The sequence below is a fragment of the Arvicola amphibius genome, chromosome 1, assembly GCF_903992535.2.
Source record: "Arvicola amphibius chromosome 1, mArvAmp1.2, whole genome shotgun sequence".
Classification (NCBI taxonomy): domain Eukaryota; kingdom Metazoa; phylum Chordata; class Mammalia; order Rodentia; family Cricetidae; genus Arvicola; species Arvicola amphibius.
Window position 1 is genome coordinate 28,190,156 of NC_052047.1, and position 17,739 is coordinate 28,207,894.

The following is a 17,739-nucleotide window of genomic DNA, read 5'->3' on the forward strand; positions in this document are numbered from 1 at the left end:
ACGGATGCAGGGTCATCCTTGTCAAAACATTGCACATTCTGAGAGGGTTACAGCAAAGATGCAGAGGCTTCTCGCGTGAGACCTAGTTAGTATTAACGGCAGAGCTGACTTTTCCACTCACTTGTCCTGTGAACATAAACTGCTTTACATAACTAGTCGGCTCAGAAAAATAAAAGGAAGAAGCCAGTCATCCTGCTACATGGCTGTGGATGCCAGCATTTTCGGGGGCTGAGGCAGCTGGACCACAAAGGTAACGCCAACCGAAACTCTATAACAAAATCCTGCCTCCAACAGGCTGAACTGTAGGAAGGGAGTGGAAGGGGATTCTGATCAGACTGAGAAACAAGAGCAAAAGGAGTAGACCCTCAGAACTTTAAATCATATATAATAAATCATTTATTGAAATATAAAGATCTCCATTTACACTTTTTAAACCAACACGAACAGGGGTATCTGGAAAGCCATCTGGTGTCGGCAGAGCTCCCGTGGAGCTCGCTGCTCTCACACATTCAACACACCACCATTTGGGGAGCATGTAAGTATTTTTCTCTTTATTCCTTCTAAAATATAAATTTTGGACATTCAAAAGTGCAACAGTTAATGTGCCTGTGGGGAATATCACAGTTAAAAAAATATAAACAAAGGCAGTGATACAGCTGTCATACACGTTTTGGCAGTATCCTCCAAGTCTACATAGCAATACATATATACATATTGATGTATAACATCATTTTATCTTACGTCCCTCTTCACAAATATAGGACCATTTTGTACAGGTTGGCAGACCACATTTTAAGGACATCATTGATCGTTTAAAAAGCCACAAATTGCGTTCCTTGGGCCAGCTTTGATTGTCATCATTAAAACAGAAAGCAGGAAAGACTGGTAATTTTCTTCCGGGGACTCTGCAGGAGGCCATAAAGGAAATGAATCAGGGAGACACTCAAAACACTGCTTAAAAATAAAGATGTATTCCCTGCCGAGTGTGGTGGTGCATGCCTGTAATCCCAGCACTTGGGAGGCAGAGGCAAATTAATCTCTGAGAGTTAACAGCCAGCCTGGTCTACATAGTGAGTTCCAGGACAACCAGAGCTACATAGAGAGACCCTGTCTCAAAAAAAAAAAAAAACAAACAAACAAACAAAAACAAAACAAACGAATTCCCATTCAATCTCAGAGAAGAGAACAGCTAAGGACAGGGACTGTGCATCCAACCTCACGGTATCATGCAAGGCCCAAAACAACACCAGAGGAGAAAGAGCCAACAAACACAGGGCTGTATGAACAGGTGACAAACAGAACGCTTGAGCTGCAATTCTAGAAACACAAATGTGCTTCATGTCTAATTGGCTCTAAAGAAGCTAGTCAGGTTTTTGTTTCTTAATTGGCCAATCTGGCTCAGTCTTCGCACTTCCTGTGAAAAGGGAAAGTTGGGGTTTGCACGGAGATTGTCCCAGTAGGCAGTCAAGTACCTTGCCATTGCTTCCGTGGCTTCCAAAGCATCACCTGCTGGAAGCAACACAGTGATTGCAGTAATCACAGCCCATGTTTCATTCATACAGAGTCAGCAATTAGGCACACTGCAGAGAATGCCAATGAACTCACACTAGCCAGTTTGACAGTTTGGATGGTTACGACACCCACCTATACCCCTCCCGCCCCGCCCCAAAGCAGGAAAACTTTTTCATCTTCTCCACCAAATACGGAGCCAACTGTACAAAGGCCTGGCAACAGAGTTGCATCATCTGTGGGCATGCTTGGAGGTGGACAAGCTCAGGTTCCCACCCAGTGGGAAGTGGTACCCACATTGTCTAAAACTGGCAGATGCGCCCAAACCAAGATTTTGCTTTCTCAGCCTCAGCTAAGCCTGGAAACTTAAATTAAGAATGGGAATTGCTACATACGTGGCATCAAATGTTATTGACATGAAGCCAAGGGCTTAAATAGTAGCCTGCCTGCATAGTTGACTTCTAGTCCAGTTCCAAATTCCAAAATCCCCACCACGGCAAACCCTCTGTAACCCAAGCCAGTGATTCTGAATGCTGGTTGATCAGAAGCACCAAGGGAATTTATCAAGTATATATAGGTTCCTGCTCCCCCCCCCCAAAACCCAGTAATTCCAGATCTCTGGGGTGAAAACCCATGGCTAGGAGGATGCAGTTGCAGTTAACTGTGGGAACTAAAGAGCTAAGCCAATGCCCACACAAGCTTCATTCAAACAGCACCATTGTGGTTTCGGCATCTCCAGCTTCTTTCTCTTTAAGACAAGAGAGGAAAGAAAATGAGGTGCTGCTGTCGAAGCATCCTTAAAGGTCATAGATTTAAAAAGAAGGGATGGGTTGGGATCCATCAAAGTCACCACCAGTCATAAAAGAAACTTGTACCCATCTGAGTTCTTTTGTGGACTGTCCAGTTCCACAGGGTCACAGCATGAGAAGTCATACTGGGCCCAGGCTTAAGCCTTTATACTGAGAACATTTAGGACGTGGGGATTCCGCTTTGCCTGTTTTCTAATCCCATTACTTCAGAGGTGATTAGCTGCTTTTAGGTGCCGTGGATTAGGGAGAACACTACTTAGTACACAGTATCAAAGACTTCTGGACGACACTACTTATACTCGGCTCTCTAGTGCTTGCTAACTTTAATCCACTAAAGCTATTATATTTTACTGAGAAACATGTTACTTAATATAAATGTCAAAAACTGCCAAACTTGTCACCTACTTAGTAAGGGTTTTTGTTTTAATTGTGCTTTCTCTGGTGGGAAATCATGTTATGGGTTACATATTTAGCGTTCCTATTAACAGTAGTAGTATTATAAGTATAGATTACAATATACGGAGAAGTTCTAGGGCTCCTAAAAGACCCCAATCTATTACTCAAGGTCGGTTAGTTTTCATCTTTTGCCTCATTAACACTAACAAGACAGTAAAACAGGACGGTCCCAGTACCTTTCAAGGTTCAAAGTGGTTTTGCATGTACTTCATGAGAAAGTTCAACAGCAGCTGGTACCAGATTCCGAGAGGGAAGTACATGGCTGGATCGAGTGGTCTCTTCAGAAGTCCAGGGAGGAAAGTGGACACAAACCTAAACACATCCTTGTTAGAGTTATTTACATAAGTACAATGCTGGAGCTGGGTTGCAGCACGGATTGCGTGTGTGGGAGTCTCACCAGTGCCCTGGAAACACAAAGCTCGTCTTCTGTGGCCTGTTATTCCCTTGTCCCTCCATCTCCAAACCTCACACACCGCTGAGATGCTACCGACGCATTGCAAGAGGCAACACGGACAAACTTCGGTCCAAGTGTCCCATTCCCTCGTAGAGGCTCCCTGAGGCCCTTCGCTGGGCCCTTCTCTTTCCACATCACCCAAGTCCTCTTCTCAGTCTTTGCATTGCAACGGAGTGGTTGTCTTAAAGGGATCCCAAGGAGGCTCCGGGAGTAGGAGAAGCCCCCCAAACCTGCCGGCTACAGGAAGCTGTCCTCCACCAGGTCTGACGAGTCTATGCCAATGTCGTCCATCATGTCGATGTCCTCGATGGTCTCGTCCTCTCTCTTGACGAAGGTGGAACTACTGGAACCTGTCTCGATAGCACTCTCCTCCGAAGTCTGCGAGCTGGTGGGATTGAAAAGCAAAGGCTAAGGTCATGAGCAGACTGGCCACACACTCCACGGGCTGCACTTCCAGGGTGGCTGCCCAGGGCTAAGGGGACTCTCTACAAGGTCCTTTCCTACTGAAATCTGTGCAGCCAAGCATGACAGGCTTGTCATTCGGCCAGCCACTCATTGTCCTTTGCTGCACAGAGCCAAAAAAAAAAAAAAAAGGACACAGCCATCTTCACAACCCAGCTCGCCTTCTTTCCTGCCACAGGTGTTTCGTGGAAGGTGCTAATAAGACAACAGCTCCTATTTTCCCTACACATCCTATCAGGGGTGAGTAAGCAACCGTCAATCAAAAGACACTGGGAAAGAAAAAGGAACAAAGTCAGCTGGATGAAGTTCAGTCACACCAGCCGCTGGCTGTCTCTGGAACCTCTTGAGCATGAGGATGGGGTCCCACGTTTCCCTCACTCTCCTGCCATGCTCCTTCCCTCTGAGTCTGAAGACCCAGGAGAAGACAGAAGAAAACAAGGTTTTCTTTTTGCATCTGTAAAATGACATACTAGAAGCCTCACTGTCAAGGCTGCCCAAACAAGACCTGAATAAGAATGACATCAAGAGACACGTTAATGTGTGAGGGGAAAGCTCAGGCAGCCTTAGCCTAGACAAACAACTACAGATGACTAAGGAACGTTGAGACCAGAGAAATGGTCTTCCCTATGGAGGAACGCAGCTGGTTATCCAACTGGTCAGCCCTGAAAACATATATATGTATACAGGCAGCATTACACAAACTGAGCAGGCTGTGTATATACATATATATATATACTTAGGTGACTATAACTACCACACACACACACACACATACACACACACAATTATAATCTCAAAAAATAAAAACATATAATAAATTTAAAAATACTTCTCTGAAACATAAATAAGACTAAAAATGCTTTTTAAAAAAATGATGTGACAGGCTGGTGATGGTGCACACTTTTAATCCCAGCACTCGGGAGGCAGAGGCATGTGGATCTCTGTGAGTTCAAGGCCAGCCTGGTCTACAGGGTGAGTTCCATGACAGGTTCCAAAACAACATGGAGAAACCAAAAAAAAAAAAATGGTGTGACAGTAATGCTTAATAATATACCTACTGAGACAATTAACTATGTTAACTATGATAATAATCTAATAACTATGAACATATAAAAAAGCTCAATAAATATTAGCAGTCATTATTCTAATTGGTATCTAAATTTAAGTAAAGCTTGAATATTAAATGAGACCTGAGAATAGTTGTTAGCTTCCTTTTCTTCTTTCTTTCAGGACTGGGGGTTGGACCTGTGGCCTCAAGCATGGTCAATATGAATCCTATATCCCCAACTCCACCCTTCTTTAACAGGTAACTTTCTCATACGTGGTCATGATATCTACCACATGAATGGTCTTATTCTTAGGAAGTGCATGCCACTTCCTAAGTGAAGAGGTGAAGTGTCTCGGTGTTTCCTACTTAGCTCTGAGTGAGAAATAAAAGTGTGTGTGCATGGGTACATGCATGCCTGCGTGTGTGCATACCTGCGTGTGTGCGTGCCTCTGTGTGTGTGTGTGTGTGTGTGTGTGTGTGTGAGGAGAGAGAGAGAGAGAGATGAGGCAACATGCTAGCTCCTGTCACCACTAATTTGTATGTGTCGTCTCACAGTTTGCTTGTGTACTAAGTATTTTTTAAACTAAAGTTTTTAGGTATATAATCCCTAAGGTCACCAGCCTGCCAGAACACACTTGGGGGTGAAAAGACACCTCAGAATCATGTGGGAGGCATCTTCAAAACTTCATGGCCGGCTCTGGAACTCTGCACCGTGTTGCCCAAGCACAGTTCACAACCCTGATGGCCTCAATCTCACAAGAGCCCTCCTTTCCGGGCTGTTACCTGTGTCTATTCCTCTTGCCCAGGTCTTCCTCCTCCGGAACAGGGTCAATGTCTGGCAGGGGGATGATGTAGCCACTGTCTGCACTCAGCCTCTGTTCGTCCAGGCCACCTTCCCAGTCCTTCAGCTTGTCATCTTCATTCTTGTAAGTGACACCACTGTATGCATGGTCAGAGTCCACGCGCATGCGGGCCACAGCCGGATGGTCGCTCTTTAGGAAGTCCAGGTGAATCTTCTCGTAACTCTGGAAGTATTTATTTAACACGTTTAATCAAGTGTTACTGACCAACTGTAAAATGAATGTAGACATTTAAAACATGTGATTCGCATGCATGAATACCTGAGGGGGATCATGTGTTAACCATCATCAGAAATGTAGGACATGAAAGAGGAACAGCCAGTATGACAAAGGAATCCTAACGAAACTTCAGACACAAAGAGCTTTCCCCTAGGTCTCTCGGCAACAGGGTGCCTACCACTCCCACTCAGACAAACATGGAGTCTGGGGACCCGTCACTGAGTTGCTCCAAGGCTCACACAGGACACAGAGCATGAGCAGAGGGGCTACTAAAGGAAGCATCCTACCCAGTATGAAAAGTCCTGTTTTCCTTTTGGGGGGCAATTTTTGGGGGGATAATAAGGCAACATAATAGGATTACACATCTTTGATACTCTTTGTTTTCATTCATTCTTCTCTCTCAATGACCTCTTTTATGCTGCCTGTTCCCCTCTGACTGATTCCCCTCCTTTCTCCAGGTAAGTCTTTCTGCTTTTACAGTATGTATATCTCATTACTCTCTCTACAATCCTCAAGAGCTCTTCCACCCTTCTCACGCTCCCCTTTCTTGTTTCTGACCTATATACACCGCGCGCACACGTATATACACATATAAATATACATGTAGGGGCTGGAGAGATGCCTCAGTATTTAAGAGCATTTGTTACTCTTACAGAGGACCCAAGCTCAGTTCCCAGTACCCACATTAGATGGCTCACAACCTCCTACAATTCCTGCTCCAGGGATTTCCATACCCTCTTCTGGCCTCCATAGATGCCTACACACATGTAGTATAGACATACAGATAATCAGGCATATACACATATACATAAGTAAAAATTTTAAAATAAATATGTATATACATACACATGTATATTATATGTATATGTGCATGTGCACAATTTAAAAAGATAGTTTCTACGTATAGAAGACACATTGTACTTGTCTTTCTGAGCTTTGTTTATTTCACTTAATGTAATGATTTCCAATTCCAAACATTTTCCTGAAAATGTCATGATTTCTTTCTTTCTTTTTTTGCTTATGGAAATGCCACATGACCAAAAGCGCTCTACAGATTCAACACAATTTTAATATCAAAATTCCAATGCTATTTCTTACAGAACTAGAAAAAAATCCTAAAAATCGTATGAAAGAACAAAAGACCCCAAATAGTCAAGGCAATCTATGTTTTTTTTTTAAGTAATGCTGGAGGTATTATAATACCTGACTCATAATACATGACCCTAAATTATACTACAGAGTTATGGTAAAAAAAAAAAAAGCAGCAAGAGACTGGACAAAAGAGACATGCAAACCAACAGAGCAGAGTAGAGGATCCAGCAACAAACACATGGATGTAGCCACCTACTGTTTGACAAAGTTGGTAAAAACATACACTGCAGAAAAGACAGCCTCTTTAACAAGTGGAAAACTGGAAGAATGTGGATCTAGACCCTGCTCTCACAGAACGGAGTTCGAAATGAATCAAAGACCTGAATGTCAGGCTTGAAAATTTGATACTGCTATAAGAAAACACTTCAAGTTATAGACATAGATTAAGAACTCTCTGAGCCAGACTCCAAAAACACAGGAAATATCAAGAATTGACAAATGGGCCTGGGCCTGTGGTGCAGGCCTTCAATCTCAGCACTCAGACAGAGACAGGAGGATACCTGTGAGTTCAAGGTCAGCCTGGTCTACGTAGTGAGTTCCAAGCCAACCAGGACTACGAAGTGAGATCTGTCTCACATGCACGTGTGCGCACACACACAGACACACAGACACACACACACACACACACACACACACAATTGACAAATGAGATTAAATGAAATATAAAAGTTTCTGTGCACGGCTGGGGGTGGTGTGACACATGACTTTAATCCCAGCACTCAGGAATCAGAGGCAAGCAGATCTTTGTGAGAGTGGAGTCAACTAGGCCTACTTAAAGAGCTCCAACTGGCCAGGGTTACACAGTGAGACCTTTTTTAAAACAATAAGTAAATAGCCAGGAAGAAAAGAAGGAAGGGAGGAAGGGAGGGAGGGAGGAAGGGAGGGAGGGAGGGAGGGAGGAAGAAAGGAAGGAAGGAAGGAAGGAAGGAAGGAAGGAAGGAAGCTTTTGGGCAGCAAAGAAAAACAATCACAGAAGTGAAGGAAAAACCTAAAAAGTTCTGCCAAATGCACATCAGCAAATAGATTAACATGTGAGATACATAAAGAACTGCAAAAGTTAAACACCCCACCATCCAATCAATAAATGGACTAAAAAACTGAATATTTAGCTTTCAAAAGAATAAATACAAATAGCCAGTACATACTTGGAAAAGTATTCAATATCTTTAGCCATCGGAGAAAAGTAAAGCCACTCAACCAAAACGGCTATCCTCAAGAAAGTAAACGAAAACAAATACTGACAAGTTGTATTGATGGTAAGACTGAGAAACCCTGTCTCAAAAAGCACAGAAACAAAAAACAAACAAACAAACAAAACCCACTAAAGGTAAGTTGGGCATGGTGACTCACATCTTTAATCCCAGCCCTGGAGAGGCAGAAGCAGTGGATTTCTGTGAATTCGAGTTCAGGCTAGCCTACATAGTGACTTCCAAAACAGTTAGAGCTACGTCAAAAGCTAGTTCTAGAGACCCTGTCTCAAATAAATAAATAAATAAATAAACAAATAAATAAATAAATAAATAAATCATAAGACCTAGCTATATCCCTCTGGCATGCACAAATCAACACACCACAGAGCTTCTTGACGTTCGTGTAGAGCATGGGCCATCCACAAAAGACAGAAATGGAGAAACCCTATTTTCAACAGTAGGTTCTTCCCCTTCCACCAATGGAGAAGCTTCCACTGGCCTAGGTAAATTATCCCAACCTGCTCCCAGCATCACTTAGGAGTAGTACACCACGTGCTAAAGCCATCAAGACTGACATACTGAACTTTCAGCTCAGATGATGGGAGGTCCCAGGGCCAACTACTGATGTTGCCTCTCGAAAAGAGAGGGAAACGGGTCAGTCGACAGCGCCTCATCTGAGATGAGCTTCATCACCCTCGAGTGTGTGGCTTCCCTTCTGAAGGCCTCAGCAGAAAATTGCCCCATTCATCAGCAGCTCCTGCGCAGGTCCATGAAATTACATTTGTTCCTTTGAACCATGCTTTCTGTGCTACAGAAAACCAGCTGGAGTCACGGAGAACAGCTGGGATTGCCCCCTCCGGTCAGCTGGGAAAAGCAAGTCTCAGATGAATTTAAGTACATCCAAGTGAGCAATTTAATGGCTTCAGATGTCCTGAGAGTTCTGACTGCGCTGGAGCTTCAGATACTCAAATGTCTGGAGAATGAAGTGCCTACAGGTGTCGAGCATAGTGCCCTATGGGAAGGGGTGGGGGGAGGGGCCTTCATTCATCATTGCTACCAAGCTCCTGTAGAGCACTCCCCAAAGCCATGGCCACAGGATCACACAATCTGTGTCCTCTTTTGAAAGTGCCCCTTTTGAACAGTGTTGAAGAGGCCTGCTTGCTGGCATAACTGCCCGCTCGTTCTCTCCTCCTCGTCCGCAAGCCTCCGGCCGCTGTCACAAGCTCAGACTGACCTTTTTATACTGTCCAGGCAGCAGATTCTCCACGATCTCACTCAGGTGGTAGAAGGAGGGTCTCTTCTCAGGCTCACTGCTCCAGCACTGCACCATAATCTCGTAGCTGCAAAGGCAGAGCTCAGAGTGAGTATGGGAGGACGAGTAGATATCAGCCGCCCCACGGACCCTGGAGCATGGGCGCTGGCCCACGGGTGGGGAGGGGCTTACACTTCGCTGGTGGCGTGGTCAGGTTTGGCCATCCGGTATCCACTCTTGATCTTATTGTAGAAAGTAGAGTCAACCATCATGCCAGGGTAGGGTGTGCCACCTAACAGTCAAAAAATAAAAAATAAAAAACTGGATGAAGACGGGCTTCTGCTTGTACCACACACCTTTAATCCCGAAGCCCTGATGTCCTGATCCTTTCAAAGACTTTATAGGTTACATCTCCTTGACTATGGGGGCTGCTCAAACTTAATATAGGAGTCTTGCTTGATCAGGTTCAAGCATCTTGGGCAAAACATATACAACTTTAGAAAAAAAATCACTAACGAATTTAATAGTGTTTCTAACTACTAGATCTACATGCACACTCAAAAGGTGAGGTGTTCTGAGCCACTAAAAGTAAGAATGTCATTTCCTTTCTTTTTGCTTTTTATTTATTTGTTTGAGATGGGGTTTCTCTATGTAACAGCCCTGACTGTCCTGGAACTCACTCTGTAAATGAGGCTGGCCTTAAACTCATAGAGATCCGCTTGCCTCTGTCTCCTGAGTGTTGGGATTAAAGGTGTGCCCCCACCATGCCCAGCATAAAAGTGCCATTTTCACCACAAGTGTTCAAATAATTACAGCCAAATTCAAAGCTGCCACCTGAAGTGTTTTAATAATCCACTGTTTTAATGGAGTGCAAGGCTTCAGGAAAGGCAGCGTGGGGAGGAATAGCAGCACACTGAGCACACAGGCAAGGCCGGGCCAAGTCTGACTTCCTCTCTGAAGCTTCTGCTCTGAGACTCCTTTCTTCTTCCTCTGAACCCACGTTAGAGCTTACAGGGTTTACCTCCAACTGTGTGATCCAAAGGTCACAGTCATCCCTCCTCACTCAATTACAACCTCCCCTGGCAGCAGGCACCGGCTTTTGCCCAGGCCCTGGTGACAGGTGATCAAACATTAAGGAGGTTCAGATCCTCAAGATGGGGGCTTCCCCCACTTCCTCGCCACCTCACCTCTCACCTGGGCCTCATTCATCAAGTAAAGGAAACTACCAGTGATCTATCTAAGCCCAGGGTCCAAAATGAAAAGGCAGATGTCATTGGAAGCCCTTCCCATGGAGTAAATCACTCCGACACAACCCAGGAGTGAAAAGGGGCAGTGGCCAGGGGTGAGGAAACATCCCCCAAAGATTCCTCTGACTCTGCTCAGCCTCCACCAGATGCCGTAAGGGCAGATTTGTGGAGTGAAGCAGCTGCAACGTGATTGGCTGACAATGCACATGTCGTCCTGGATGCTAGCATTCCGGACCTGGGACGGACACATAGCCCTTCAGAATGAGCCAAAGTAACAGAGTGGTCAAGCCCATACCAAGGGAGAAGATTTCCCAGAGCAGAATGCCGTAAGACCAGACGTCACTCAGCGTGGTGTAGAGGTTGTCGAAGATGCTTTCAGGAGCCATCCACTTCACAGGCAGGAAAGTCTGTGGAGAAGGAGAGAGGAAATTAACCCGCAGACTACACTCTGATGTCTGCAGAAGTACAAAAGGAAAGGGGTTCTCCCAGGGCTGTGAAGAATGCATTAAAGATCTTGCCTGTGTCGTGTCTCCCACGTGTTTCCTGTTCACTGCTAATGTTCACTAGGTATGCTGTGCATGTATATGTATATATGTTCACATGTATGCAGGTGCTTGTTGCGTGTGTATGTGCATACATGTGTGTGTTCACGTGTGTTTGTGTGTGCATGCATGAGTGTGCACATGGAGGCCAAAGACCTCCACTGCTGTTCCTCAGGAAACAATCCACTTATGTTTTTTTTCTTTTTTGCATCAGATCCCCAGACCTCCAGTTACAGGCAGTTGTGAGCTGTCATGTGAGGGCTGGGAATTGAACCCAGATCCTTCTGGAAGAACCCAGGGCTCTTCTTAACCAATGAGCCATCTCTCTAGCCCCTGCTGGGTGCTTCTATGTCAAGCGCTGTCTGTAGAACTTTATATGAATTTACCTAAATTATTCCCTGGCAGCAATTTAGGAAATAGGTGATCCTCAGAGAAACTAAGGCATGAGACAACACACTTGCCCAAACACCAGCCCTGCTATCAAGGGGACCTGATACCAGGCTGTCTGTTAAGCCTAAGCTTTCCCTACTGAGACCTCTCAGGCCAACGAATGAACCGTGAGAACCTAGTTTAGAAACATGACTCCTGAATTAAGAAGCAACACAACTCCAAGCGTAAAGGGGCGGGGAGGGGACAAGCAGCGACGGTGGAGGGGACGTACGCTGCCTTTTGACACGTAGTTGGAATCATGCATGATGTCTCTGGCCAGGCCGAAGTCGCAGATCTTCACAATTTTCCCTTGTGCCAGAAGGACATTGCGGGCAGCCAGGTCCCGGTGGACGCACTACACGGAAAAGAAAGAAACCACTTCAGAATGGCTCCAGCTGAGGCCAGATAGCAGCACTCCTGCAAGACTGGCCACGCTGTGGCGGCACCTGAAGGAAGAACTTGCCCTCCCTCACCATCCTGACTCCTCCTGAGGGACAAAGGGTACAGGAGAGAGGCAGACACCCAATGAGGTCAGACTCCCAGCCAGTTCAGGGAGGCAACAGAAAGGTAGGTGAACTGAGAAGCCATTGTTACTGCCACTCTAAAATCTTCCTCTTGGCACTGCTTTCCATGTCCCCTCCCTCTGAATCTATGGCTGGGTCTGAAGAGGTCTCTGTGCCTTGAACTTACATTTTTGGAAGCCAAAAATTCCATTCCTCGGGCAACTTGATAGGTGAAGCTCAATAAATCCAGCAAAGTCAGACCCTCGGAGTCATCGTCCGAAAGGAGGTTTTTGACTTCTGAGTCTGTGGAAAAGAAGTCAAGCGTATTGGTATTGGCTAAGAGCATGGGGATCCCCCAGTACCCTGGCAATCCCTGGTCTGGCAGACTGCAGAAGTGTGTCCAAAGATCTCCTCCAAAAGCATTTTCTCATAGATTCTAGACTTCACAGGCTACAGAAACTAGGCAAAGGAGGCTGGGGGTGTGGCTCAGTAGTAGAGACTGTGCCCAGCATGCATGAAGCATGCATCACAACCTCTAACACTATAAAAATAGAAAGGAGAAATAATAGTTCTTTCTTCCCAAAGAAATATACACGAGTTGAGAATGCCTGACCCCAAATCCTGACTCTAAAATGCTTCAAACATCTAAAACTTCTTTAGCACCAAGTGATGGCAAAAGTAGAAATTCTCCCGCCAGACTTCATGTGACAGATCACAGTCAAAACACACACACACTAAAGAAATATTGTATAAAATTACTGTCAGTATGTGTCTGAGGTGTGCATGAAACAGATATGAATTTCTATTTAGATTTGGCTCCCACCCCCAAGATATCTCATTATGTATATGCAAATATTCCAAAATCCAAAAAAAAAAATTCAAAACACATTCAGTTCCAAGCATTTCAGATAAGAGACACCCAGCCTGCATTCACAAACACATACCTGGGGGAGGGGTGGATGGTTATATGCATAATGATTAATCAAACCAAACTCCTCCACGGATTCTCACATCCGAATTTTCATTTGCCCTTGAGTTTCATTTTCCACCTGGTCATAATCCCCTCAGCCACCCTGGAAACACACGCACACACACACACACACACACACACTCACACGCACACTCACACACACACACACACACACACACACACACACACACACACACACACACACACTGAAATCGTCCCTGGCAAATTTGAGGTTTGCTTTGTTTCCTTTTTGCTTTGTGTGTAGTTTGCCAGTTGAATCAACGAACCAAACAGACCAAGCAGCCATCCTAAAGGACAGTGCCCGTGACCAGGCATGGACACTTTCCCCCCATTCATCCCATCTGGAAGGGCCCCAAGAGCATTCAAGGGAGGGCAGCCTGGGCCAGCAGTGCTCGGGCCTTGATGATTTTCAGGTCGCTGACGAACGGCTCCAGCCATTCATATTTTTCCCAGCCAGCTATGGGAAGGCCAGAAAACTGTGGTCTGCCTGCCAGCAGGACCCAGGCCGAGCATGACTCAGGCCGACCAGCTCTGCCCGGGAAGCGATGTAAACTATTTTTAACCATATGGGAGGGAAAGGAAGCGCTGCTTCCAGTACGTCTCATCAGCTAAACTTTAAAAAGCGTTTGGAAGTTCACCCATTTGGCAAGGCAAAGGGAACAGAGCTGCAGATATGGAAAATATTATTGCACAATGGCTTTTACAAAGCAAGCAGATTTTTTTTAATGGATTATGCCTTTTGCTTAAGAACCCTGAAGGTATTTGGAGCACATTAGAGTTTTTTTTCTCTCTCCAAAACAATCTCCATGGCAGCCGAACAGTTTGCAGCGGGTTATGAGAGGCTCAAACCCCCAGCAGCAGGATCGCAAGAAAAGGTCAGGCTCACCTGGACCCTGCCCACTTCACGTGTGTGGTTAAGCCAGAGGCCTGGAGTGGCCACCCCAGAGCAGGCGTGAGGTGGTCCATCTGGCGTGGCATCACCACGCGGCACCCTGGAGTTGACAAATGAGTTCATCCCCACCACATACGCTTCTGTTTCCAAAGCAGAAGGGCCTGCTTTCAAACAAAAGTCAACAGAAACGCTTGCCAGAAAGTGTACCCTCAAACTGGCGGCTTTGCAGTTACGATCACCGATTACATATGTTAGGAAAGTAAAAGTAAGGATTAGCGTGCACCCTGAGAAAACCACGAGGAAGCAACGTGAGATGGCCAGCTTTCAGTTTGGCCATGGGGAAAACAGCACCAATTCTCACTGCTTTCATTTTTATAACAAAAGACGTGTTAACAAGAAAAGACCATTATAGCAGAACGAATTATTTATTTAAAGCAACTACATTTAAAGTTTGAGAAATGGATTACATTATATCTGTCTTCTTTGTTTGTACTTTTACAATATTTTATACTCTTTTTTTTTTTCCATGCCGGAGAATGAATTGCGTACACACCAGGCAAGCAATCTACCATCGAGCTCCACCACCAACCCCTGCCTTTATTCTTCTCACTCACAGACCACAAATCTACAAAAGACATCTTGGCCCACTGAGCAGGCCTGCACTTAGGGATCACACAGTCTGGCAGATGTACCTACCCCTCAGCCCAGTTTCCCTTCCTCGGAGCATCACATCAAACCACAGAAAGATCATAGTTGTTAGAATGAGTGCATGCACTTTTACCTAGCATAGACTTCTTCTTATAGGAGGCTGGCCGGTCATACAGCGATCTCTGGATATCGGAGTATTTAGAGACTTCTTTCCTTTCGAGCATGGGGACATACTGTGTGGTGTCGGCTTGTTTCATGTCCATGTAATCACCATTGTTTTCAAAAGATAAAATCACGTAACTATAAAAAAAGAGAAAAAAACGACAAAGACGTTTCACCACATGTGGCCTCTAATTTGGTCACTCAGTAGACAACATGCTAATTTGGGTACCTACAGTGTGTCATTTACTAAGGGAGGTGTCAAGGTGTCAGGGATAAGCATAAACAGTCCCCATGTGTGTACTGTACATGGGGTGGCCCAGGCAGACAGATGACATTAATCAGTCACAACATATGCGTCTTCTCAAACCCAGGCATGCTGGGAAGGAAGGATGATTTTGATGACATGGAAGGAATATGCCCATCTGAGAGGAGGCCAGCATTTTTCTAACTAGTCTGTAAAATCAACACCGTCTACATCGAAGGGAAACACTATAGGGTCAGCAGGGCTCCACAAATGGTAGCTGCCATGATTCTCCTTCATGTATTGCTTCTCTGTGCTCAGGACCATTCCTCCACACGTCCTCAGAAGTAGCAGAGACATCCCCAAGAGCTACAGGGAAGTCGAGGGCTACACTCCCACAAACACAATAGGCTCTGAGTCGGGTACACTGGAGAGCTGAAAAGTCCGTGACCATATGGGCAATTCACCATTGTCCTCTGTCGGCTCAGTAGTCACGCAGCCATGTGGCTCAGACAGACAGGCCCTGGGACTCCACAGACTGGGCATCCATTTGAAGCCCATTAAGTAATTTAACAACAAGAGAGGTCCTTGGACTGTCTGATCTCACAGAACCGCACATACATTGTCTTTACAGCCACTTTGGAAGCTTTAACAGGAGAGACGAGTGAGCATCGCTGGCCCAGGTCCAGCAAGGAGCAACAGCTTGAGCCTAGAGATCCCCCAACTGCTCCTCGCAGGGCACACATCTAGACATCCCTGGCCAGAGCTGCACTGACGTGTCCCGAGGAATCACATACCAAGAGAATCCCAGCCCCCGCTGCCACTCACACCTATCAGTACAGGCTTCCCATGGGATGACCTAGTCAAACACCTGCAGCTGTACATCCAAGCACACTGACATGAATGGCTAGGCAGGCTCCAAGCCTCGTGGCCTCTGGGGCTGGCCTAGAATCTGCAGGACTGGAATCTGTGGGGACAGGCTTTTTACCATTTACAACGCTGTGACGAAGACACAGTAGGCTCCCTTCATAGTTACCTCCTTGTACTGTCATCAGAGGGATTCAGTCCAAAGATGTCCAGCTCTTTCTTTGGCTTCTCTGGGTGACGGCTCATGAAGCTATCTCTATTCTTATGCAAATAGTTGACCAAATCCCCATAGAAGCAGTACTCGGTGATGATGTAAATGGGGCCTGTGGGGACCAAATGCAGCCAGGTATAAAAATGGGCAACGAAAAGAAGCCGTAATGCTCAGAACCAAGGAACTTTCCAGAAGTCAAGGCAACCAGTGGGCTCCACTTATGAGCTTTATATACTCATGAGGCATGTTTGGGGTGCAGAGAGAGGAATGTGTGCCCGAGCCTGGTTCTAAGTCCCACAACCATGAGTGTTCCCAGCACATCCTCACCCCAGGTCAGGGGGCTTACCTGACTTGGTGCAGGCTCCCAGCAAATTCACAATGTTCAAATGTGGTCCCAAGTGGGTCATTATCTTCAGCTCAGACATGAGAGCTTGCTTTTCACTGGATCTCGCTGTGGCTGTTGAAGTAAATGAGATTTCACTTCAACTGAACTACCTACTCCTGGTTCTCAGACAAACACTTATAAAACTGTGATTCAGTAATATTTATTTACCAAGAGTCTAAAAGAAGAGTACTAGAGGTTCTCCTTAGTCTAGACTCTAATGTGTGTGTGCACGCATATGTGTGTGTCTACGCATATGTGTGTGTATGCATGTGTGTGTGCCCTTATCTATACAAATACACATGGAGGCCAGAGGTTGACATCAGGATATCTTCTTCAACATTTTCCCCATCTCATTTTTTGAGACAGGGTCTCTCACTGCATTGAACGCTTTGCCAGGTTGGCTAACCTACCTGTGAGCTTTCATGATCCGCCTGTCTCCTCCTGCCTCCCCACAGTGCTGGCTTATGGAACACTCTGCCACTTCTGGCTCCCTTTACAGATGCTGAGGGACCAGAATCCAGGTCCTCGTGTTTGCACAGAAAGCACTTTACCCATTGAGCCAGCGCTGTAGTCCCTAGACTTTAAGATTTTTTAAAAAGTCACTAGAAATAAGAATGTCTTATTCTTAACAAAGAGGAATAAGAGCAAAAGAAACCAAACTGAGAGAGAGAGAAAACAAAAACCTAAATCCACATAAAACTTTGAATCTGAAGAGTCACAATATAGTATAAATTTACTATCAAGTCACTTAATATTTGCATGTTCAAGGCATCCCTGGGAAGACACACTTACGTTTAAGCATCTTGACAGCGACTTTCATAACAGGCTGGGACCGGCTTAATCCATAGGCTGTGCCTTCAACCACTTTCCCAAATGCACCAGATCCCAAGATCCGACCTGTGGGCAGACAGAGCCATCAAACGCCAGCTCCAGGCTCCTCCACTATACTGGCAGAGGCCAGCGCACAGGGGTGTACAGCTGGGTGGGTGTTTTTCCTGTACTGAGTAAGCCTAATTATTCCTCCAAGTCATCATGTCCAAAAAAGAACTGAGCCCACAGGGAAGGAAATTAGTGTAATTGCTTTTGTCAAATAACATTTGCAATGGGAAGGAAAACACAGACGAGAGAGGAGAGCTCAGCCGTCCCTGGTGTGAACATGGGCTCCCGCCAGGCCCTGGGCTCCTGTGCACTCGCTTCCATGGCTTCCCCC

The 17,739-nt window shown here is 45.6% G+C and overlaps 1 protein-coding gene across 2 annotated transcripts in view; it reads right to left on the reverse strand.

Annotated features, from left to right (window-relative positions):
* Positions 1-1,677: 1,677 nt before the first annotated feature.
* Positions 1,678-17,739, reverse strand: part of Pdgfra (platelet derived growth factor receptor alpha) — a 44,579-nt gene continuing 28,517 nt past the window's right edge. For both annotated transcript variants that reach the window (XM_038319274.1, XM_038319281.2), the window contains exons 13-23: positions 17,322-17,426; positions 16,491-16,601; positions 16,103-16,256; positions 14,797-14,963; positions 12,320-12,435; positions 11,862-11,984; positions 10,954-11,065; positions 9,604-9,703; positions 9,394-9,499; positions 5,522-5,763; positions 1,678-3,613 (exon numbers count right to left, since the gene is read on the reverse strand). In XM_038319274.1, coding sequence (XP_038175202.1) covers positions 3,466-3,613; positions 5,522-5,763; positions 9,394-9,499; positions 9,604-9,703; positions 10,954-11,065; positions 11,862-11,984; positions 12,320-12,435; positions 14,797-14,963; positions 16,103-16,256; positions 16,491-16,601; positions 17,322-17,426 — 1,484 coding nt within the window. In that variant the 3' untranslated portion in view covers positions 1,678-3,465. The remainder of the gene's footprint in view (positions 3,614-5,521; positions 5,764-9,393; positions 9,500-9,603; positions 9,704-10,953; positions 11,066-11,861; positions 11,985-12,319; positions 12,436-14,796; positions 14,964-16,102; positions 16,257-16,490; positions 16,602-17,321; positions 17,427-17,739) is intronic.